Raw genomic sequence first — 25,971 nt, 5'->3', positions numbered from 1 at the left:
ATAAGATATTTAAGCAGTTATTGGGTAAATCACTTTTTATAGTGTAAATCCCTGTGTTATATAGCGCTGTGGTGTGTGCTGGCATACTCTCTCTCTGTCTCCCCAAAGGACTTTGTGGGGTCCTGTCCTCAGTCTGAGCATTCCCTGTGTGTGTGCGGTGTGTCGGTACGGCTGTGTCGACATGTTTGATGAGGGTTACGTGGAGGCGGAGCAGGGGCAGATAAGTGTGGTGTCGCCCCCGACGGGGCCGACACCTGATTGGATGGATATGTGGAAGGTCTTAACCGACAGTGTCAACTCCTTACATAAAAGGTTTGATGACGCAGCAGCCTTGGGACAGCCGGGGTCTCAGCCCGCGCCTGCCCAGGTGACTCAGAAGCCGTCAGGGGCTCATAAACGCCCGCTAGCTCAGATGGTAGACACAGATGTCGACACGGAGTCTGACTCCAGTGTAGATGAGGATGAGACAAATGTACAGTCTACAAAGGCCATCCGATGCATGATTACTGCAATGAAAGATGTATTGCACATTTCTGACATTAACCCGGTTACCACCAAGAGGGGTATTATGTTTGGGGAGAAAAAGCAGCCAGTGACTTTTCCCCCATCTGATGAATTAAATGAATTGTGTGAAGAAGCGTGGAGTTCCCCTGATAAGAAACTAGTGATTTCTAAGAGGTTACTGATGGCGTACCCTTTCCCGCCAACGGATAGGTTATGTTGGGAAACATCCCCTAGGGTGGACAAGGCGCTAACACGCTTATCTAAAAGGGTGGCATTGCCGTCTCAGGATACGGCCGCCCTAAAGGAGCCTGCGGATAGAAAGCAGGAAACTGTCCTGAAGTCTGTGTATACACACTCTGGTACTCTACTGAGACCTGCTATTGCTTCAGCCTGGATGTGTAGTGCTGCAGCAGCATGGACTGATACCCTGTCAGACAACATTGATTCCCTCGACAGGGATACTGTTTTCCTAACCCTCGAACATATAAAAGACGTTGTATTATATATGCGGGATGCCCAGAGGGACATTTGCCTGCTGGCATCTAGAATTAATGCAATGTCCATTTCTGCCAGGAGAGTATTATGGACTCGGCAGTGGACAGGTGATGCTGATTCTAAAAAACACATGGAGGTTTTGCCTTATAAGGGTGAGGAATTGTTTGGGGACGGTCTCTCGGACCTCGTATCCACAGCAACAGCTGGGAAGTCGACTTTTTTACCTCAGGTTCCCTCACAGCCTAAGAAAGCACCGTATTATCAAGTGCAGTCCTTTCGGCCTCAGAAAGGCAAGCGGGTCAGAGGAGCATCCTTTCTGGCCAGAGGCAAGGGTAGAGGAAAGAAGCTGCACCAGGCAGCCAGTTCCCAGGAACAAAAATCCTCCCCTGCTTCCACTAAGTCCACCGCATGACGTTGGGGCTCCACAGGCGGAGCCAGGTGCGGTGGGGGTGCGTCTCCGAAACTTCAGCAACCAGTGGGTTCGCTCACAAGTGGATCTCTGGGCTGTACAAATTGTATCTCAGGGATACAAGCTGGAGTTCGAGGCGACTCCCCCTCGCCGTTACCTCAAATCAGCCTTGCCAGCTGCTCCCAGGGAAAGGGAGGTAGTACTGGTGGCAATTCACAAGCTGTACCTCCAGCAGGTGATAATCAAGGTCCCCCTCCTTCAACAGGGAAGGGGTTACTATTCCACAATGTTTGTGGTACCGAAACCAGATGGTTCGGTGAGACCCATTCTGAATTTAAAATCCTTGAACACTTATATAAAGAAGTTCAAGTTCAAAATGGAATCGCTCAGGGCGGTTATTGCAAGCCTGGAAGAGGGGGATTTTATGGTGTCGCTGGACATCAAGGATGCTTACTTGCATGTCCCCATTTACCCACCTCACCAGGAATACCTCAGGTTTGTGGTACAGGACTGTCATTACCAATTCCAGACGTTACCGTTTGGTCTCTCCACGGCACCGAGAATATTTACCAAGGTAATGGCCGAAATGATGATACTCCTTTGGAAGAAGGGAGTTATAATTATCCCGTACTTGGACGATCTCCTCATAAAGGTGAGGTCCAGAGAGCAGTTGTTGGTCAGCGTAGCACTCTCTCAGGAAGTGTTGCAACAGCACGGCTGGATTCTGAATATCCCAAAGTCGCAGCTGATTCCTGCGACGCGTCTGCTTTTCCTGGGCATGATTCTGGACACAGAACAGAAGAAGGTGTTTCTCCCGGTGGAGAAGGCCCAGGAATTGTCATCTCTGGTCAGGGACCTCCTGAAACCAAAACAGGTGTCGGTGCATCACTGCATGCGAGTCCTGGGAAAGATGGTGGCTTCTTACGAAGCAATTCCCTTCGGCAGGTTCCATGCAAGGATCTTTCAGTGGGATCTGTTGGACAAATGGTCCGGATCGCATCTTCAGATGCATCGGTTGATCACCCTGTCCCCAAGGGCCAGGGTGTCTCTGCTGTGGTGGCTGCAGAGTGCTCATCTTCTCGAGGGCCGCAGGTTCGGCATACAGGACTGGGTCCTGGTGACCACGGATGCAAGCCTCCGAGGATGGGGGGCAGTCACTCAGGGAAGAAACTTCCAAGGACAGTGGTCAAGTCTGGAGACTTCACTACACATAAATATACTGGAACTAAGGGCCATTTACAACGCCCTGAGTCAAGCAGAGCCCCTGCTTCAAAACCACCCAGTACTGATTCAGTCAGACAACATCACGGCGGTCGCCCATGTAAACCGCCAGGGCGGCACAAGAAGCAGGATGGCAATGGCAGAAGCCACAAGGATTCTTCGATGGGCGGAGAATCACGTGCTAGCACTGTCAGCAATGTTCATTCCGGGAGTGGACAACTGGGAAGCAGACTTCCTCAGCAGGCACGACCTCCACCCGGGAGAGTGGGGACTTCATCAAGAAGTCTTCACACAGATTGTAAATCGCTGGGAACTGCCACAGGTGGACATGATGGCGTCCCGCCTCAACAAAAAGCTAAAAAAATATTGCGCCAGGTCAAGGGACCCTCAGGCGATAGCTGTGGACGCACTAGTGACACCGTGGGTGTACCAGTCGGTTTATGTGTTCCCTCCTCTTCCTCTCATACCCAAGGTACTGAGGATAGTAAGAAAGAGAGGAGTAAAAACTATACTCATCGTTCCGGATTGGCCAAGAAGAACTTGGTACCCAGAACTACAAGAAATTATCTCAGAGGACCCATGGCCTCTGCCTCTCAGACAGGACCTGTTACAGCAGGGGCCCTGTCTGTTCCAAGACTTACCGCGGCTGCGCTTGACGGCATGGCGGTTGAACACCGGATCCTAACGAAAAAGGGCATTCCAGATGAAGTGATTCCTACGCTGATAAAAGCTAGGAAGGATGTGACCGCAAAGCATTATCGATTTTCTTTCAAAAAGAACTGGCTTCACTGCCTGAAGTTCAGACGTTTGTTAAGGGAGTGCTGCATATTCAGCCCCCTTTTGTGCCTCCAGTGGCACCTTGGGATCTTAACGTTGTGTTGGATTTCCTGAAATCACACTGGTTTGAGCCACTTAAGACCGTGGAGCTAAAGTATCTCACGTGGAAGGTGGTCATGCTGTTGGCCTTAGCTTCGGCTAGGCGTGTGTCAGATTTGGCGGCTTTGTCATGTAAAAGCCCATATCTGATCTTCCATATGGACAGGGCAGAATTGAGGACTCGTCCCCAATTTCTCCCAAAGGTGGTATCAGTGTTTCATTTGAACCGACCTATTGTGGTGCCTGCGGCTACTCGGGACTTGGAGGATTCCAAGTTGCTGGACGTAGTCCGGGCTTTGAAAATTTATGTTTCCAGGACGGCTGGAGTCAGGAAAACTGACTGCTATTTATCCTGCTTGCACCCAACAAGCTGGGTGCTCCTGCTTCAAAGCAAACTATTGCTCGCTGGATCTGTTGCACGATTCAGCTGGCACATTCTGCGGCTGGACTGCCGCATCCTAAATCAGTAAAAGCCCATTCCACAAGGAAGGTGGGCTCTTCTTGGGCGGCTGCCCGAGGGGTCTCGGCTTTACAGCTTTGCCGAGCTGCTACTTGGTCGGGTTCAAACACATTTGCTAAATTCTACAAGTTTGATACCCTGGCTGAGGAGGACCTTGAGTTTGCTCATTCGGTGCTGCAGAGTCATCCGCACTCTCCCGCCCGTTTGGGAGCTTTGGTATAATCCCCATGGTCCTTACGGAGTTCCCAGCATCCACTAGGACGTCAGAGAAAATAAGAATTTACTCACCGGTAATTCTATTTCTCGTAGTCCGTAGTGGATGCTAGGCGCCTGTCCCAAGTGCGGACTCTCTGCAATACATGTATATAGTTATTGCTTCACTAAAGGGTTATTGTTATGAGCCATCCGTAAAAGGAGGCTCAGTTGTTGTTCATACTGTTAACTGGGTATGGTTATCACAAGTTGTACAGTGTGATTGGTGTGGCTGGTATGAGTCTTACCCTGGATTCCAAATCCTTTCCTTGTTGTGTCAGCTCTTCCGGGCACAGTTTCCCTAACTTAGGTCTGGAGGAGGGGCATAGAGGGAGGAGCCAGTGCACACCAGATAGTACCTAATCTTTCTTTTAGAGTGCCCAGTCTCCTGCGGAGCCCGTCTATTCCCCATGGTTCTTACGGAGTACCCAGCATCCACTACGGACTACGAGAAATAGAATTACCAGTGAGTAAATTCTTATTTTTACTGTGTGTGTATGCTGTCACTTTTACAGGATGTCAGGCAAAGAATGTGATTCATGTAAGGCACAGTGTTCCTCTTCTCCAGGGGGTTCACCAGTATGTACTCAATGTACAGTCCCTTTCCAGGCTAGAGGGGCAGAGTCAGCATGGCTGGACTCCATAAGGGGATTGATTTCTAATATTTCCACAAAATTGTCCTGCAATGAGAAAGAGACACAATTCTTAAGACAATCTATGACTAAGCTTATGAAAAGAGACTCTGTACCCAGAGCAGCGTCTCAGTCCCCTGCCATTTGTCCACAAAAACGTACTTTAGCCCATATCCTGTAATCTGACTCTGAGGATGAGGGGTCAGATATGGAGGAGGGGGAGGTGGACTCAGAGGTGGGGGAGGGTACTCTGTCACAGGGAATAGAAGATCTCATAGAGGCTATAAGAGAAGTTCTGCATATCCCTGATAAGATGACAGAGGAGAGTGAGGAATCTTATTTTAATATGAAAAAGAAATCCTCAGCCACTTTTCCTGTGTCAAAGGAACTAAATACCCTGTTTGAACAACCGTGGGTTGATACTGATAGCAACCTTTTAGGGATTTTAAATTTCCTATCATCTCTTCCTTTTCCTCCTGAGGATAGGAAAAAATGGGAAAAGCCACCGATAGTTGATGCATCAGTATCCAGGCTGTCGTCCGGGTGCAGCCACCCTGAAAGATGCGACTGAACGTAGAATTGACACCTTATATACAACTGCTGGGGTGGCCCAGAGACCCACTATAGCATGTGGATTGATTACAAAAGCCATTGCCAAATGGTTGGGTAACCTAATTGAGGGCCTACATACCTTACCTCAAGGGAAGATTATTTTACTCTTGCAGCATATACAGGACTCTGCAAATTTTATGGTGGAAGCCGTAAAAGAAATAGGCTAGCTTAATGCACATACCACTGCTATGGCGGTGTCAGCACGCAAGGGCTTATGGCTACGCCAATGGACTGCTGACGCGTACTCCAGGAAAGGAGTGGAAGGCCTACCTTTCACAGGAGAGGCCTTATTTGGAGATGAACTAGACAAATGGATCTCCAAAGCTACTGCTGGTAAGTCCACATATCTTCCTTCTGCAGCTCCCCCAGCCAGGAAGGTTTATTCAGGCCCCAATTTGCAGTCCTTTCGGACTGCCAAGTTTAAAGGCAAACCCAGAGGTTCTTCTGCAGCCAATAGAGGCTCTAGAGGTAAACCACAAAAACCAGCAACTGCCAGTTCACAGGAACAGGGCTCCAGCTCTGCTTCCTCAAAACCTTCAGCATGACGGTGGACTGAGATGCCTGGAGGACTGTTAGGTGGGAGCCCAACTAAGATTCAGTCATGTCTGGACAAGTTCGTGCCAGGATCCCTGGATCATAGATCTTATTTCCCAGGGCTACAGACTGGAGTTCCAGTAGCTCCCACCTCACAGATTCTTAAAATCCGGCTTACCAGTTTCACAAGAGGCAAGCATAACTTTACAGGACGCCATTCAAAAGCTGGTATAGACTCAGGTTATTGTTCCAGTTCCACCTCATCTTTGAAACAAGGGGTACTATTCCAACTTGTTTGTAGTACCGAAACCGGACGGTTCGGTAAGACCGATTCTGAACCTCAAGTCGTTGAACCCGTACTTAAGAGTGTTCAAATTCAAAATGGAGTTTCTGAGAATGGTGATCGGGTATGGAGAAGGGGGAATTCCTAGTGTCTGGACATCAAGGATGCGTATCTTCACATTCCGATTTGGCCGCCTCATCAGGCTTATCTACGGTTTGCACTGCAGGACTGTCACTACCAGTTCCAGGCCCTGCCATTTGGTCTCTCTACGGCACCGAGGGTGTTCACCAAGGTGATGGCAGAGATGATGTTTCTACTCTGCAAACATGAAGTGAACATAATTCCGTACCTGGACGATCTTCTGATGAAGGCACCGTCCAGGGAGCGGTTGTTGGACAGCATTTAACCAGACTACCCCTGGTTCACGGGTGGATTCTGAACCTTCCGAAATCTCACCTAGAGCCAACACAGGCTTCCTTTCCTGGGAATGGTACTGGACACAGAGTCTCAGAAGGTGTTAATAAAGGCAAAGGCATTGGTAATCCAGGCAATGGTTCGGGCTTTCCTGAAGCCAACCCGAATATCGGTGCATCTGTGCATTCGCCTTCTGGGGAAAATGGTGGCCTCTTACGAGGCGCTTCAGTATGGAAGGTTTCATGCAAGACCCTTCCAGCTCGATCTGTTGGACAAATGGTCCGGATCGCATCTTCACATGCACCAGAAGTTCCGTCTGCTGCCAAAAGCCAGGATCTCTCTTCTATGGTGGCTTCAGACTTCTCACCTAATCGAGGGACGATGGTTCGGGATTCAGAATTGGATTCTGCTAACCACAAATGCAGGCCTTTGAGGTTGGGGAGCAGTCACCCAGGGGGTGCAGTTTCAGGAAAGATGGTCAAGTCAGGAAGACGTCCTTCCAATAAACATCCTGGAACTCAGGGTTGTCTACAATGCCTTTCTGCAGGCCTCATCTCTACTTCGGAATCGTGCCATTCAAGTCCAGTCGGACAGTGTGACGGCAGTAGCGTACATAAACCGACAGGGTGGAACCAAAAGCAGAGCAGCAATGTCAGAGGTGTCAAGAATTCTCCTCTTGGCGGAAAAACACGTCGTGGCATTGTCGGCGGTCTTCATTCCGGGAGTAGACAACTGGGAAGCAGACTTCCTCAGCAGACACGACCTGCACTCGGGGAAGTGGGGCCTTCAACCAGAGGTGTTCAGGCGCTTGACACGTCAGTGGGGATAGCCACAAATCGACTTGATGGCCTCTCGTCTCAACATGAAGCTCAGGCGATATTTTTCCAGGTCGAGAGACCCACAGGCATTGGCAGTAGACGCTCTGACGACTCCATGGGTCTGTCAGATGGTGTACGTGTTTACTCCAGTTCCTTTGATCCCAAGAATTATAAAAATAATAAAAAGGGAAAAGGTTCAAGCATTCCTCATTGCTCCGGTCTGGCCAAGAAGGGCCTGGTACGTGGATCTTCTGGAGTGACTTCTACCTCTTCGAGAGGATCTTCTGCAGCAGGGCCCGTTTGTCTATAAAGACTTACCATGGCTACGTTTAACGGCATGGAAGTTGAACAGCTGATTCTAGCCAGGAAAGGGATTCCTGACAAGGTCATCCCGACTATGATCCAAGCCAGAAAGGGGGTAACGTCTAAACATTACCATCGTATCTGGAAGAAATATGTCTCTTGGTGTGAGGGCAGACAATATTCTGTGGTGGTATTTCATCTGGGACGTTTCCTGCTTTTTCTGCAGTCGGGAGTGGATGTGGGCCTACGCCTAGGCATCATAAAAGTCCAGATTTCGGACTTGTCTATTTTATTTCAGAAACCATTGGCTTCTCTCCCTGAGGTCCAGACGTTCTTGAAAGGTGTTCTGCACATCCAACCTCCCTTTGTGCCTCCCACAGGATCTTGGGATTTCAGTTTGGTGCTGCAGTTCCTCCCATCGGACTGGTTTGCACTGTTACAGGAGGTTGACGTAAAATACCTTACGTGGAAGACCATCACACTGTTGGCCTTGGCCTCAGCAAGACGTGTGTTGGAGCTAGGGGCATTTTCTCTTAAGAGCCCCTACTTAATTTTCCATGAAGACAGAGCTGAACTGAGAACTCGTCAGCAATTTCTTCCTAAGGTGGTTTCTGCTTTTCACATCAACCAACCTTTTGTGGTTCCGGTTGTTGCAGACACCTCTACTACTTCAAAGTCTTTGGATGTGGTGAGGGCTTTGAAAGTGTATGTAAAGAGAACAGCTCATCATAGGAAATCAGATTCGCTGTTCGTCCTCTATGAGCCCAATAAGATTTGGTGTCCTGCTTCATAGCAGTCAATTGCACGCTTGATCGGGCTCACTATCCAGCATGCTTATTCCACGGCAGGATTGCCGGTTCCAAAATCTGTACAGGCCCACTCTACTAGGTCAGTGGGTTCTTCTTGGGTGGCTGCCCGGGGTGTCTCGGCTTTATAGCTCTGCCGAGCAGCTATTTGGTCTGGTTCGAACACGTTTGCTAAATTTTACAAGTTCGATACCTTGGCCTCTGAGGACCTTCAGTTTGGTCAGTCGGTTCTGCAGGAACCTCAGCACTCTCCCACTCTGTTTGGGAGCTTTGGTACTAAATGGATTCCCAGTATCCCCTAGGACGTAAGAGAAAATAGGATTTTAATTACCTACTGGTAAATCCTTTTCTCTTAGTCCGTAGGGGTAGGGGATACTGGGCGCCGGCCCGGTGCTTCGTTATTCCTCCTGCATTGTTACTTGGTTAAGTAATTTTGTTTGGTTCAGCTGTTGCTGTTCCTGTTTTCAAGTTTGGATAGCATGATTTTCCTCTTGTTTTATATATGCTGGTTAGTAATCTCACCCCTTTCCTTATCTATCCTTCTCTCAAAGTATGTCCTTCTCCTCGGGCACAGTTTCCTAGACTGAGTCTGGTAGGAGGGGGAGGAGCCAGCGCCCACTATCAAATTGTTAAAGTACCCAAGGCTTCTAGTGGACCCGTCTATACCCCATGGTACTAAATGGATTCCCAGTATCCCCTATAGACTAAGAGAAAAGGATTTACGGGTAGGTAATTAAAATCCTATTTTTACAACTCTCAGAAATCACCATTTTACCCATGACAGCAACAAGTGATATACAGTATTTGAAAACAGCCAATCACCAAGCCAGCGCACGACATGTGACATATTTTATGGGCTACGCACTGCCAACGTAAAATGTAGGCGGTGGGAACAATAATGTGACTCGACCATGTATATAAGTATTTTTACATTGTTAATACATTTATGTTTTTTGGTTTTTTTTTTGTTTGTTTATGTTTCTGTGACAAGTGGGCATTTATTATTATGTTTCTATCTTGTTTAGGTTGCATTCTATTGGGACAGGTTGTGGATCATATTGATTCTCTTATGGAGGAATGGTTTCCTGGTTTGCTGGAAACTGACATTTCTGGTGAATGTGAAACATTGTTGAAAAAGTGGGTGTTATACAGCTTTAATGATAACCAAGAGCACCAAAAAATACTTATCTCTGATCTGCTGGTGAAAGCTGAAGAAGGTAAGCCTACACTAATTTTATCAATATGAATTGGCGTATTTGTGTGTAAGGTGTCAGCGTCCAGAGTCTTACCGGTACGCTGGGGCCGTGGGTCTGGCTTCTCTGGCGGTGTGCGGGCAGCGGCGGAGGTGGGCTGCTGCGCCGGGACCGGGGGCAGCAGTGGCGGCGGTGAAGGGGGTCCGCTCGTGGTGGCGGGATGCCGCTACAGCGGGTCGCTCTTGCTGAGCCGTTGCTAGGAAAGCAGAGGCAGTGAGCAATGTGGCTTTGCAGAAAGGTCTGCATTACTGGGCGCCGCCATGTTGGAGACCAAGTTTTAAGCATAGTTCCTGTTTCCTGTTTCTTCCAGCCAATCCAGGGCAAGCTCTCCCTATATAAGGGGGCTGGTTTAGGACAGGGACGCCAGTGCTTCAAGTTACAACCCTGTTGTAGGTGCTTTAGCCTGTGCTCCCAGGATCCTTGTTGTATTCTGGTTACTCCTGCTTGGTCGGTTCTCTGTTGCTGCTGCAGTCCTGCCGTTCCTAACCTGCTACTGCCTGTGGAAGCGCTCCTGGAAAACCTGGTCCAGTAAGACCCTTTGGGCACAGTCGACCCCGGGTCGTCTGCCTCGTCTTTCAAGCCACACTCCACAGATCTACTTCACCAGCCACGTCTTTGTACCACCGACCACAACCTGCAGATTGTTATCTTCAGCCTCATCCTCCAAACCACAGTCCACAGTCCTTGTCTCCAGCCACGTCTTCAACTACCATCCACAGTTCCGCAGCTCATTATTCACAACCTTGTCTTCCAAGCCACAACCTGCAGTGCTTTATCCGCAACTACATTCTTTAACCAACGTGCTCCAGCCACAGTTCTCTACCTCAGCCTTGTACATAATAAATACTATTCTTTGACTTTCAACCCCGCCTACGTTCTTCATTGTTCCGTGTCGCATGCGAAGGAACTATATCCAACCCCCTCATCTTGTTCACCCACAGCCATCTACCTCCTCGGGCAAGTCTCAGCTGCCGGATCCTCAAACTTTGCTAGACGTGACATAAGGTGTGCATGGTATCCAGATGATGGTCTACAGCGAATACGTCAACACAAATGGTCGACATGGCAATAGATCAACATGTTCAAATTGTCGACATGACAATGGGTGACACATCATATGGTCGACATGAGTTTTGTTTTTTGTTTTACTTTTTCCACGTGGACTACAATTGGGAACGGTAACCTTTGCCGAGCGCGGCAGTAGTGGAATGAGGTACCCTGTCCGAAGCATGGTGAGCGAATCGGTACTCTAATTGACTTTCCACGTGCTGCAAGGTCAAATTTGAAACAAAAAAATAAAAAATTAAAACTCGTGTCGACCTTTTCATGTGTCAATCTTTTGAACCTGTCAACTTAGACACTGTCGTCCTTTTGACTATCTACCTATTTCACATATTGTGGTTTTGACATGAATTAAATAATTTATTTTCACATACTGCTTATAACAAAGCTGCAGTAAAAGACTCACCAAAACATCTATAATGTGAGCAGGGAATGCTTAATATTGTGGTATAACATAATGGGCTGTGCATAATACTGAAGAAAACCTAATGTGTTCTTGCACTAACTGCTAAAAAAATCTTGTACCACTTCTGTAACGTTTCTTCATAAATCCTCCTCCTAACTGGTGTATATATTAGGAGAGGTGTGTCTTCACATTTAGGTCACTGAGATTTTACAAACAGTCCTGGATGACTCTGGAAAGAGAAAGATGTGAGGACCTGCAGTGTCAATACAACTGGATGACAGCCACAGCAGCCTTGCTAACAACTACAGCACACAGGTCCTCAACAAACTGAACCAGTGTCAATACAACTGGAACCAACAAGGCTATGTGTATGAACTGAATACCTCAACCTGTGTAGAACAGTAACGAACATTAAATAGTCTATTTGAACATTAGCCAGAAGACAAATAAATAGGAATTACAGTAACAGTCTACCGATATAGGGGCCTGACAATAAGCTACCTATTGATTAATGACAAGGTTGACTTGCTGCTAGGGGTGTGCTGTGAAGAAAGAGGTCACCTCCTTTAAGAGCCTTGGTTTAGCAGTATACAGTCATATGGTCCTAATGGGGGGATACAGGCAACACGGGGATACAGGCTACACGGTGCCTATTTCATCTGTGGCATGATTTCTACATGGAATTATAAGCACAGTATACATTGGGCCTATCACCTGGGCCTCGTGCCCACTGGATGTGGCCACGGACCTAATGCCCTGATGTCAGAAGGGGTATGTCCTAGTGCACAAATTTACTGGTAACCACAGGCCTTATGCCAGAATATGGATTAGGGCCTTATGCCCTCTCTATTACCAGGACCTAACATTTTTCCTACATGTTTAATGCCCAGATAACAAGAGGCAGTGCCCTACAATCACCTTTTGGACCTAGTGCTCAACAATATAAACAGGGCCTATGGCACTACAAGCCTAAATCAGAATTTATAGCCCCATGGGTCCTGAGCCAGATTAAGCAATGGAGCCGATCGCTTAGTGTTTAAAATAAGCATATGCCCCACTGAGACCTTACCTGTTCAACTGACCATAGTGGGTACAGAAGGGCACCCCTGAGAGCTGTTTTGCATATGGGTCCCCTTGTCTTGGCCCTTCCCCACCGTATTCAACTATACTCCTTGTTGATGCTCAATTTGGCCAGCTTCAGATCCTCTCTTGATTTCAAAGTATCTTGATACTGGCATCTTCACCCGGCATGAAAGGGGGTAAGCATCAGCTAATTTATGAATAGCCCCCTTGTGGTGCTGGAAACTCCTTTTTCTGGTCCTGTTAACATGGCATTGTCTTTTTTTACTACGCTTTCTCTCTTTTTAGAAGCTCTTCTTTTCTTTTGTCTGGCATTTTCTCTTCTATCTTTTGGAGCTCTTCTCTACTCCTTCCCTTTCGATGAACCTTCCCCTTGCATTGGCTAAATTATGCTGCCACAAGGGGATGCGACTATTATGCTGCAGGCCATGGTTGGCCCACCGATGGCAAGCCATGATGGGGTGTTTTTGAATCTTCACAGTTTCATCCAAGCCAGGACTGGAAAGCAGTATGTATTTATCGTAGCTATCTTACTCAAGGACGAGGACCCAATCTCCAGATCCTATAATCTTAAAACCCTCTTCTGCTGCCTTTCTTCTTTTGGATCCAGTGCTGGTTGACCTCCTTCTCTTCACTGGGGATCACTTCCATATGCTGAGTTTCCCCCTACAGTGCTACCGCTGATCTACAACCGGACACAGTAATACTTGTTTTAAAAATTTGAGAAATCTGTACCTTTTTAAATGTGAGCGTTGTGGTGTTAAAGTCCACTGCATTTACCTCCAGCATTGGAAATGCTGGAATGGCAAACAATAAGAGCTTTCTGTGTTATTATGAATATGTTGCACTTTTGTTACGTATTGCATGTACGTTTTTCCTCTATTTACCAAGAGTTTACTCCTTCGCCAGTTTTATTTTTATTTGTAAATGTACTAACTTTATACTATATTGTGCATAAGTTTCAAAACTGTGGTACTAAAATGCAAATGCCATTTTGTGCAGTCACACAGTATGCCTAGGTTTGCACAAGTATAACCACTTTATTTGGAGAAGCACATAACTTGAAGGACAGTTTGGCATCAATATCTAATTACATTCATATCTAATTACATCTCATCAGGACTGTCTTTGCAATTTGGTGACTGCTATGCTATAGATCGAGCCTATCTTTGTGTATCATTACTGTTTCCCTATAGATTGTAAGCTTGCGAGCAGGGCCTTCCTTCCTCTGTCTGTTATCACCCAGTTTGTCTTATCACTGTTGATTCCAGTGTGTTCTTATGTGTCATTTTCCAATATCATTTATAAATTAGGTGACTTGTTGGTGAATCCAGAAGATCCAAGGTCAACAATTCCTATCTCTCAAATTGCACCTGACCTGGTACTGGCTGATCTACCTCGAAATATTATGCTAAGCAGTGAAGAACTGGTATTTGACCAAGCTCCGGAGTTTTTACTGGGTGAGTGTTTGTCTTCCTTGCAAGGCTGATTTTACATGTTGCACACCATATTGGCCAGCTTTGTTTCAACGCTGACATTTAGAATAGAGCTAGCCCTTCGCAAATCTAAATCTGTATGCTCATATATTGGCCACCTGCAGTGCAACATTCTTTTGGCAAGGTGCAAATCTGCACACTTTTTTTTGTGCTTTGCTTGAGACCCATAATACATAACCTCGATTATTGTTGTTTAGTAATATCACATTAATTTACTGTAACTCTAGTATTGATTAAAAAGAGATGATGGAAGTTCTCTTTCCTGTCCAGGGAGCAAAATATAGAGTGATCAGGAAATTTTGAGGCTTCATCTCAATTGGGGAAAACAATAATGCTCTAATGGAAACAAAACTGATTCCATTCTACGCAACTACACACCGTATACTACACTGAAGTGTTTTGGACTGTCATTGTGAGTAGGGCCAAATTTCCCATTAGCCCATTGTGCCCTGGGGGACCTGAGAGCCACCCATTGCTGACCATTTCAACAGGAAAGGGCATGTGTCCAGTCTCTATGATGGCATGCCCTCTCTCGCAAAGGGCAGTTGCCCTGTTCTTGCCGTGCCAGAGTTCACTGCACATGTGCAGGTCCTTGCTGTGTTCATGATGACTTCTGTGGCGCCAACGCCAGAGAGGTAAGTATATTGTATGGGTGCATGGTGTACAGTGTGGGTCTCCTTAAACCAAGGGGCACCGCACACCCTGCACCCGTTATAGATACACCTATGATTGTGCTAATAAGATATTACTGTAATACTTTATAATTCATACATTTCTTCTCTAATCTAACAATACTTTTAAATCTACAAATCTTTGCTTAAATACCACCTCGTGCCAATTTTTGGATTTTACTACGTGTTTTCAGAATATTTTGTGTGTGCAATCATTGACCATTTGCTAAAACTTGTTAATGGCCGCCCAGCTACAATAATTGCCTACCCCTGTTCTAGAGCATAGGTCCTTGTTATACTGTTGCTTTACAGATGCTGTATTATTTAAGCTACCTATGTTCCAACTGGTTGTGCATTATACAAAGGTAAAGAGGACATGTCACTTATAGAACACTACACGATCAAGTGTATGTATGTCTATTAACAACCTTTGTAAAAGGTGTGGATTAACAGATTGACAGTCAGTAGGTCGGCAGTACAAAGGGTCAACAGGGTAAAAAGGTCAACATAAACATGGTCGACACAAAAAGGTTGACACACTTTTTGGGGTTGTCATTTGTATGTTTAACATATATGACCAAAATTAGTAGAAACGCTAAGGATACTAAAGGTAATAGTGACATTGATAGAAAATTAAGCGAAAATTTAAAAAACATGAAACCCCCCCAAGAAACGTGTTGACCATTGCCATGTTGACCTTTTGAACCGGTCTACCTTTTTTATTAACATTTTGTACCTGTTAACCTTTCGACTGTTGACCTATTGACTGTCAATCTATCATACGCTACCCCTTTGTAACATATCATGTTAAAATCATAGTTTTTCTCAATTCACATTTTCACACATTTGCATGACTAGTTTTGTGCAGATATAATTATTAATGAGTAGTAATTATTTGAAGAGTACCACATGCAGTAATGTGCTCTGCTGATGTCACAGAAATTTCTAAAGAGCCCACAAACTGACATCATCAGTCTCCTAGCTTTCATTACATTGGCTTTAAACCATCCTATTATAATAGTTGCATGGAATATTCGGTCAACTGGATAGGCCACACCAATAGCTGATTTCAGTAATACAGTACTTTGTGCATTAAAGCAGCGAGTACCTGAGTGGTTGAGCAGATTTATATATTATTTTCTTAAGACTGGTATCTGCACATCGCAATTTGGCTTTTACTTCATCTCTGCCCCACTGTATTTTAATGTTTACATTCACTAACATGCAACCACATACATTTTTCAGATGGCAGGCATATTTTTGGATTGTGGGAAGAAACCAGGGCATCCTGAGAAATTTTGCGGAAACATTTAGAGATGAGTTTGGCTCATAATCTCGCAGAAACATTTGGAGAGGAGTTTGGTTCATTTATAAGTGTACTTACAAATACAACTACAGCCCTAGCATGTTTATTTATTGATGTTTATGCAACATAGAGAATGGTGTTTACAATTGTAACAGCTAATTTATGGTATTTTTTTTTTCTTTTAGGTGATGGGGGTTTTGGTTCAGTTTATAGAGCTATGTATAAAGATAAACCTGTAGCTGTAAAAATTTTCAACAAACATACTTCTCCAAGGCTGTTGAGACAGGTGAGAGATTTTGCTTAATTTAACAAATTATTAGAACATTGTGTTTTTTTAAAATATAATTCTGATTGGAATTATTTTCTCCCAATTGAGAAATGAATCTACTTGCAGTACAGTAAGTTACTTATCTGTCCATCCCTCCTCTGATATGTTTGTTATTGTGAGTTTGTTTTTTGTATGACATTCAATTCTAATTTTTTACTTATTGGCAAAATAAGGGATTGTAAGCCTATTTGGTTTATTGCCCATTCTTTTAGATTTGTTTTGTAATGCATCTATTTTTCACTGATCGAGGTATGATTTCTGCAGTTGACTATGTTATGTAGTTGAGTTTCGATGGCATGTGCTGGAATCCTGTGGTCTGCTACTGATATTGGGCTGACAACTTTTTATGCTTTGGTTGCACGATTATTGCTATATAGGCTTGACAGCTTTTTGTTGTCAGTTGTTCCAGACCCTTTGCTATCGGATTTATTAGGGAAGTTCTACTTTGCTGTGCCTTATATTGTTACATCATGCATTTAACAGCTTAATTTATTGCTTTATACAGTTTTTCTTTTATAATTTTCCTTTTCTTTCCTTGTTTGTTTTTTCACTCTATTTTCCTTTCACTTTCTTTGATGTTGTTTTTTTTTATTTTATATTTTCTCTTTCTCCTTTCCATTTATGGCCAGTGCTATTGCACTGCAGTCCCCTCTTGCTTTCAAAAAAATACAGTGCCTAGTGCAGTAATCACAACCATGCCTTGTGTAGTTGCTTCTCCTCTGTTTTGGATGGATGTCTGAGGACTACTTCCTTGTCGACACAGACGGTGCTTGGATGTCAGCTCATGGCTGTGTCAGCAGCGGCGGGTGTAAGGCGCGCCGGCTCCCAGCCGTTGCCAGGCAACGGGGCCGACCCATCACTTCCGCCGCTAAGCGTCCGTCTCCGGCCGGTTGACTAGCAACCGGGGACACTCGGCGGCCAACCCGCACTCCAGCCCCGGCTTTTACCAGCAGCCGGGACACGCACAGCTGGACAATTAGGTCCGGGGGGCTGGTCTGCTGGCTCTCCCATGATAGGTCAGCAGGACCTTTTTATGGGAGCCAGGATCGACGGTGATAGCTTCCTGTGGAACTGCTTCCTGCCCCTGGAGAGTTCCTGTGCAGCCTTCCAGTCCTGTGACCCTGTATCCTGAGTCCTGGTGTCCGGAGCCTGATCTTTGGGAAACTTTACAGCCTTCCAGTTCAAAGATCCTGAGTCCTGGTGTCCGGGGCCTGGTCATTTGGAATCTGATCAGACCTTCCAGTCCTGCGATCCTGTATCTGCAGCCTTGGGGTTCCTGTTCCATCTGCGTGCACCTTTACCGGTGTCGTGAGTAGCGGCTCTGCCACATTTTACGGCCGTAGCCATATTATTTCTTACTTTCTAGCTTTTGTGTTTTCTGAGGTGGTTTCCGCCACTACTATCCTCACCGAGATACGACGGTGTTGTGTTTGGCGTTTGGGAAGCGTTGCTTTTGTTACGGTTTCTCTGACGTCCTAGTGGATGCTGGGAACTCCGAAAGGACCATGGGGAATAGCGGCTCCGCAGGAGACTGGGCACAAAAGTAAAAGCTTTAGGACTAGCTGGTGTGCACTGGCTCCTCCCCCTATGACCCTCCTCCAAGCCTCAGTTAGATTTTTGTGCCCGAACGAGAAGGGTGCAATCTAGGTGGCTCTCCTGAGCTGCTTAGAGTAAAAGTTTAAATTAGATTTTTTATTTTCAGTGAGTCCTGCTGGCAACAGGCTCACTGCATCGAGGGACTAAGGGGAGAAGAAGCGAACTCACCTGCGTGCAGAGTGGATTGGGCTTCTTAGGCTACTGGACATTAGCTCCAGAGGGACGATCACAGGCCCAGCCATGGATGGGTCCCTGAGCCGCGCCGCCGTCCCCCTTACAGAGCCAGAAGAGCAGAAGAGGTCCGGAAAATCGGCGGCAGAAGACGTCCTGTCTTCAATAAGGTAGCGCACAGCACCGCAGCTGTGCGCCATTGCTCTCAGCACACTTCACACTCCGGTCACTGAGGGTGCAGGGCGCTGGGGGGGGGCGCCCTGAGACGCAATAAAAATACCTTAGATGGCAAAAAAATACATCACATATAGCTCCTGGGCTATATGGATGCATTTAACCCCTGCCAGAATACATAGAAAAACGGGAGATAAGGCCGCCGATAAGGGGGCGGAGCCTATCTCCTTAGCACACTGGCGCCATTTTCCCTCACAGCTCCGTTGGAGGGAAGCTCCCTGGCTCTCCCCTGCAGTCACTACACTACAGAAAGGGTTAAAAAAGAGAGGGGGGGCACTAATTACGCGCAGTATTAAAGATACAGCAGCTATAAGGGGAAAAACACTTATATAAGGTTATCCCTGTATATATATAGCGCTCTGGTGTGTGCTGGCAAACTCTCCCTCTGTCTCCCCAAAGGGCTAGTGGGGTCCTGTCCTCTATCAGAGCATTCCCTGTGTGTGTGCTGTATGTCGGTACGTTTGTGTCGACATGTATGAGGAGAAAAATGATGTGGAGACGGAACAGATTGCCTGTAATAGTGATGTCACCCCCTAGGGGGTCGACACCTGGGTGGATGAACTGTTGGAAGGAATTACGTGACAGTGTCAGCTCTGTATAAAAGACAGTGGTTGACATGAGACAGCCGGCTACTCAGCTTGTGCCTGTCCAGACGTCTCATAGGCCGTCAGGGGCTCTAAAGCGCCCGTTACCTCAGATGGCAGATATAGACGCCGACACGGATACTGACTCCAGTGTCGACGGTGAAGAGACAAATGTGACTTCCAGTAGGGCCACACGTTACATGATTGAGGCAATGAAAAATGTTTTACACATTTCTGATAATACGAGTACCACCAAAAAGGGGTATTATGTTCGGTGAGGAAAAACTACCTGTAGTTTTCCTGAATCTGAGAAATTAAATGAGGTGTGTGATGATGCGTGGGTTTCCCCCGATAACAACTGATAATTTCTAAAATGTTATTGGCATTATATCCTTTCCCGCCAGAGGTTAGGGTGCGTTGGAAAACACCCCCTAGGGTGGATAAAGCGCTCACACGCTTGTAAGGGCTCTACCCTCTCCTGAGATGGCCGCCCTTAAGGATCCTGCTGATAGAAAGCAGGAGGGTATCCTAAAATGTATTTACACACATACTGGTGTTATACTGCGACCAGCAATCGCCTCAGCCTGGATGTGCAGTGCTGGGTTGGCGTGGTCGGATTCCCTGACTGAAAATATTGATACCCTAGATAGGGACAGTATATTTTTGCCTATAGAGCATTTAAAAGATGCATTTGTGTATATGCGTGATGCACAGCAGAATATTTGCCGACTGGCATCAAGTCTAAGTGCGTTGTCCATTTCTACCAGTAGAGGGTTATGGACACGACAGTGGTCAGGTGATGCGGATTTCAAACGGCATTTGGAAGTATTGCCTTATTAAGGGGAGGAGTTATTTGGGGTCGGTCTTTCAGACCTGGTGGCCACGGCAACAGCTGGGAAATCCACGTTTGTACCCCAGGTCGCCTCTCAACATGAGAAGACGCCGTATTATCAGGCGCAGTCTTTTCGTGGACAAGCGGGCAAAAGGTTCCTCATTTCTGCCCCGTGACAGAGGGAGAGGAAAAAGGCTGCAGAAATCAGCCAGTTCCCAGGAACAGAAACCCTCTCCCGCCTCTGCCAAGCCCTCAGTATGACGCTGGGGCTTTACAAGCAGAATCAGGCACGGTGGAGGGCCCGTCTCAATGAATTTCAGCGCGCAGTGGGCTCACTCGCAAGTAGACTCCTGGATCCTTCAGGTGATATCTCAGGGGTACAAATTGGAATTCGAGACGTCTCCCCCTCGCCGTTTCCTAAAGTCGGCTTTACCGATGTCTCCTTCTGACAGGGAGACAGTTTTGGAAGCCATTCACAAGCTGTATTCCCAGCAGGTGATAATCAAGGTACCCCTCCTGCAACAGGGAACGGGGTATTATTCCACACTGTTGTGGTACCGAAGCCGGACGGCTCGGTGAGACCGATTCTAAATCTAAAATCTTTGAACACTTACATACAGAGGTTCAAATTCAAGATTGAGTCACTCAGAGCAGTGATTGCGAACCTGGAAGAAGGGGACTACATGATGTCTCGGGACATCAAGGATGCTTACCTTCATGTCCAAATTTACCCTTCTCACCAAGGGTACCTCAGGTTTATGGTACAGAACTGTCACTATCAGTTCAGACGCTGCCGTATGGATGGTCCACGGCACCCCGGGTCTTTACCAAGGTAATGGCCGAAATGATGATATTCCTTCGAAGGAAGGGAATTTTAGTTATCCCTTACTTGGACGATTCCCTGATAAGGGTAAGATCCAGGGAACAGTTGGAGGTCGGTGTAGCACTATCTCAGGTAGTGTTGCGGCAGCACGATTGGATTCTCAATATTCCAAAATCGCAGCTGGTTCCGACGACTCGTCTTCTGTTCCTAGGGATGATCCTGGACACAGTCCAGAAAAAGGTGTTTCTCCCGGAGGAGAAAGCCAGGGAGTTATCCGAGCTAGTCAGGAACCTCCTAAAACCGAGCCAAGTCTCAGTGCATCAATGCACAAGGGTTCTGGGTAAAATGGTGGCTTCCTACGAAGCAATCCCATTCGGCAGATTCCACGCAAGAATTTTCCAGTGGGACCTGCTGGACAAATGGTCCGGGTCGCATCTTCAGATGCATTAGCGGATAACCCTGTCACCAAGAACAAGGGTGTCCCTCCTGTGGTGGTTGCAGAGTGCTCATCTTCTAGAGGGCCGCAGATTCGGCATTCAGGACTGGGTCCTGGTGACCACGGATGCCAGCCTGCGAGGCTGGGGAGCAGTCACAAAGGGAAGGAATTTCCAGGGCTTATGGTCAAGCCTGGAGACATCACTTCACATAAATATCCTGAAGCTAAGGGCCATTTACAATGCTCTAAGCTTAGCAAGACCTCTGCTTCAAGGTCAGCCGGTGTTGATCCAGTCGGACAACATCACGGCAGTCACCCACGTAAACAGACAGGGTGGCACAAGAAGCAGGAGGGCAATGGCAGAAGCTGCAAGGATTCTTCGCTGGGCGGAAAATCATGTGATAGCACTGTCAGCAATTCCGGGAGTGGACAACTGGGAAACAGACTTCCTCAGCAGACACGACCTCCACCCGGGAGAGTGGGGACTTCACCCAGAAGTCTTCCACATGATTATAAACCATTGGGAAAAACTCGACAGGTATTGCGCCAGGTCAAGGGACCCTCAGGCAATAGCTGTAGACGCTCTGGTAACACCGTGGGTGTACCAGTCAGTGTATGTGTTCCCTCATCTGCCTCTCATACCCAAGGTACTGAGATTGATAACAGGAGAGGAGTAAGCACTATATTCGTGGCTCCGGATTGGCCAAGAAGGACTTGGTAACCGGAACTTCAAAAGATGCTCACGGAGGATCCGTGGCCTCTACCTCTAAGAAGGGACCTGCTTCAGCAAGGACCCTGTCTGTTCCAAGACTTACCGTGACTGCGTTTGACGGCATGGCGGTTGAACGCCGGATCCTGAAGGAAAAAAGGCATTCCGGATGAAGTCATCCCTATCCTGATCAAAGCCAGGTAGGATGTAACCGCACAACATTATCACCGCATTTGGCGAAAATATGTTGCGTGGTGCGAGGCCAGTAAGGCCCGACGGAGGAAATTCAACTGGGTCGATTCCTACATTTCCTGCAAACAGGAGTGTCTATGGGCCTGAAATTGGGGTCCATTAAGGTTCAAATTTCGGCCCTGTCAATTTTCTTCCAAAAAGAACTAGCTTCAGTCCCTGAAGTTCAGATGTTGTAAAAGGGGTACTGCATATACAGCCTCCTTTTGTGCCTCCAGTGGCACCTTGGGATCTCAATGTAGTTTTTGGGTTCCAAAAAAGTCACATTGGTTTGAACCACTTAAATCTGTGGAGTTAAAATATCTCACATGGAAAGTGGTCATGCTGTTGGCCCTGGCCTGGGCCAGGCGCGTGTCAGAATTGGCGGCTTTATCCTGTAAAAGCCCTTATCTGATTTTCCATTCGGACAGGGCGGAATTGAGGACTCGTCCTCAGTTTCTCCCTAAGGTGGTTTCAGCGTTTCGCCTGAACCAACCTATTGTGGTGCCTGCGGCTACTAGGGACTTGGAGGACTCCAAGTTGCTAGACGTTGTCAGGGCCCTGAAAATATATGTTTCCAGGACGGCTGGAGTCAGAAAATCTGACTCGCTGTTTATCCTGTATGCACCCAACAAGCTGGGTGCTCCTGCTTCTAAGCAGACTATTGCTCGTTGGATTTGTAGTACAATTCAGCTTGCACATTCTGTGGCAGGCCTGCCACAGCCAAAAATCTGTAAATGCCCACTCCACAAGGAAGATGGGCTCATCTTGGGCGGCTGCCCGAGGGGTCTCGGCTTTACAACTTTGCCGAGCAGCTACTTGGTCAGGAGCAAATACGTTTGTAAAATTCTACAAAATTGATACCCTGGCTGAGGAGGACCTGGAGTTCTCTCATTTGGTGCTGCAGAGTCATCCGCACTCTCCCGCCCGTTTGGGAGCTTTGGTATAATCCCCATGGTCCTTTCGGATTTCCCAGCATCCACTAGGACGTCAGAGAAAATAAGAATTTACTTACCGATAATTCTATTTCTCATAGTCCGTAGTGGATGCTGGGCGCCCATCCCAAGTGCGGATTGTCTGCAATACTTGTACATAGTTACAAAAATCGGGTTATTATTGTTGTGAGCCATCTTTTCAGAGGCTCCTCTGTTATCATGCTGTTAACTGGGTTCAGATCACAGGTTGTACGGTGTGATTGGTGTGGCTGGTATGAGTCTTACCCGGGATTCAAAATCCTTCCTTATTGTGTACGCTCGTCCGGGCACAGTATCCTAACTGAGGCTTGGAGGAGGGTCATAGGGGGAGGAGCCAGTGCACACCAGCTAGTCCTAAAGCTTTTACTTTTGTGCCCAGTCTCCTGCGGAGCCGCTATTCCCCATGGTCCTTTCGGAGTTCCCAGCATCCACTACGGACTATGAGAAATAGAATTATCGGTAAGTAAATTCTTATTTTTTCTTGGCGGCCGCGCCGCACATAAATTTGGTTATACTTTTCAGTAGTTTCCCCTTTTCTTTTGTGTGTCAGTTTTGAGTTAGGTTTTCCCTTGTTCTTTCTCTGTCTCAGTTAACACCTTGTCACTTACGAAGACCGGGGGGGTCATCGGAGTCGGGCAGACCTAATCCGCCCTTCAAATGCGGCTGCCGTGGGCCCAAGAAACCATAGTCTCACAGGCGTTGACCGACCACTTGGGGGAGACAACGGAGTCAGGGTTTCCTTAGGGGTTGCTGCTGAAGTCCGCTCAAACTGCAGCATCACGTTCCTGTACTTGGAGCTCATCTATTGCCACCCTGTCTCTTAGGTTCCGAGTACAGAGAACGTAACAGGCTGAAAGCAGCTCTCATCCTAAGCTGGTTGGCGCATGTGAGGTTCTAAGTCATCTGAGTAGCACAATGGCAGTTGCAACGTGTCATGATGGACGCTGACTTCCCAAGAGTCCCAGGGTCCTTGGTGGCCCATGCTGCACCTGTGCCTCTTGTCCCTCAGCAGCGGTTCCCAGCTACCTCTTTTACACACAGATGGTGGAGTAATACACTGGTTGTGCTTCTCACAGAATCTCACTTGAACAACCGTGATCTTCTCTTTACTCCTTTTCACTCAAAGTTTATGTAGGAACACCCCCTAGACAGAAAGACCTCATGAACAATATGCAGACAGTACAGCCAAACAGAAATTGGGGACTCTATTGGACATGGGAACTACTAGCTTTGGGGTGTATCTCGAGAGAGGATGGTGTGCAACCCTTTGGACTGTAAAGTGGGCTAGGGAAGGCATGGTCTTGGATGGTAATACCCGTGATATTATATTCTGGTGCAACAACCTGCTAGTAGTGCAGCCTATTAATTACAGTGGTATTCCATGAATACTTGTGATTTGGTTGATTGTATTGTTTACCTGCAAAGTAAGTTTTAGGGCCTGGCATGTGCCAGGGATAGATGAGTCTATGGCTGATGTGCTCTCTAGGTTTCTCTTACGTCCTAGAGGATGCTGGGGACTCTGTAAGGACCATGGGGTATAGACGGGCTCCGCAGGAGACATGGGCACTGTAAAGAATTTAGATGGGTGTGCACTGGCTCCTCCCTCTATGCCCCTCCTCCAGACCTCAGTTAGATCCTGTGCCCAGAGGAGACTGGATGCACTGCAGGGGAGCTCTACTGAGTTTCTCTGAAAATACTTTTTGTTAGGTTTTTTATTTTCAGGGAGCACTGCTGGCAACAGGCTCCCTGCATCGTGGGACTGAGGGGAGAGAAGCAGACCTACTTAACTGATAGGCTCTGCTTCTTAGGCTACTGGACACCATTAGCTCCAGAGGGTCGGAACACAGGTGTCGTCCTCGCTGTTCGTCCCGGAGCCGCGCCGCCGTCCTCCTCACAGAGCCGGAAGATAGAAGCCGGGTGAGTATAAGAAGAAAGAAGACTTCATAGGCGGCAGAAGACTTCAGATCTTCACTGAGGTACCGCGCAGCGGTAACGCTGTGCGCCATTGCTCCCACACATGCACACACAGAAGGCACTGTACGGGTGCAGGGCGCAGGGGGGGCGCCCTGGGCAGCAATATTAACCTCAAGGTACACTGGCTAATATATTAGATACTGCGGAGGCAGTATATTGAAAACCCCCCGCCAGTATAAAGAATTTGAGCGGGACCGAAGCCCGCCATTGAGGGGGCGGAGCTTGATCCTCCAGCACTAACCAGCGCCATTTTTCTCCACAGCAAGCTGCAGAGAAGCTGTTCCCCGGACTCTCCCCTGCTGAGCAAGTACAGAGGGCAAAAAAGAGGAGGGGTGGGGGCACATTTAATTGGCGCAGTGAGTGTATTATTTATTCTATAAAAGAGCACTGTACAGTCTGGGATTTTATTCCAGTGTCCAGGGGCGCTGGATGTGTGCTGGCATACTCTCTCTCTGTCTCTCCAAAGGGCCTTATTGGGGGGCTGTCCCCATAATTGTATATCCCAGTGTGTGTGGGAGTGTCAGTACGTGTGTGTCGACATGTTTGAAGCTGAAGGATCGTCTAAGGAGGAGGTAGAGCAGATGATTGTGGTGTCTCCGTCGGCGACACCGACGCCTGATTGGTTGGATATGTGGAATGTTTTAAATGCAAATGTGTCTTTATTACATAAAAGATTGGACAAAGCAGAGTCCAGAGAAAAAGCAGGGAGTCAATCCATGGTTTTGACTGTGTCACAAGGCCCTTCAGGCTCTCATAAATGTCCCCTGTCCCAGGTAGCAGACACTGATACCGACACGGATTCTGACTCCAGCGTCGACTACGATGATGCGAAGTTACACCCAAGGGTGGCCAAAAGTATTCATTATATGATTATTGCAATAAAAGATGTTTTGCATATCACAGAGGACCCCTCGGTACCTGACACGAGGGTATGCATGTTTAAGGAGAAGAAACCTGAGGTAACCTTTCCCCTATCTCATGAGCTGAACGCTTTATTTGAAAAAGCTTGGGAAACTCCGGACAAGAAACTGCAGATTCCCAAGAGGATTCTTATGGCGTATCCTTTCCCTGCACAGGACAGGTTACGGTGGGAATCCTCGCCCAGGGTGGACAAGGCTTTGACGCGCTTGTCCAAAAAGGTGGCGCTACCGTCTCCAGACACGGCAGCCCTCAAGGATCCTGCTGATCG

The 25,971-nt window shown here is 47.2% G+C and overlaps 1 protein-coding gene across 4 annotated transcripts in view; it reads left to right on the top strand.

The window, feature by feature from the left end:
- Nucleotides 1–25,971, top strand: part of LRRK2 (leucine rich repeat kinase 2) — a 469,339-nt gene that overhangs the window by 367,264 nt on the left and 76,104 nt on the right. For all 4 annotated transcript variants that reach the window (XM_063927081.1, XM_063927083.1, XM_063927080.1 and 1 more), the window contains exons 38-40: nucleotides 9,645–9,836; nucleotides 13,734–13,880; nucleotides 16,079–16,179. In XM_063927081.1, coding sequence (XP_063783151.1) covers nucleotides 9,645–9,836; nucleotides 13,734–13,880; nucleotides 16,079–16,179 — 440 coding nt within the window. The remainder of the gene's footprint in view (nucleotides 1–9,644; nucleotides 9,837–13,733; nucleotides 13,881–16,078; nucleotides 16,180–25,971) is intronic.

Source organism: Pseudophryne corroboree, chromosome 6, assembly GCF_028390025.1.
Source record: "Pseudophryne corroboree isolate aPseCor3 chromosome 6, aPseCor3.hap2, whole genome shotgun sequence".
Taxonomy (NCBI): Eukaryota; Metazoa; Chordata; class Amphibia; order Anura; family Myobatrachidae; genus Pseudophryne; species Pseudophryne corroboree.
Note: the sequence above shows the minus strand (reverse complement) of the source record. Positions and strands in the feature narration are given on the sequence as shown.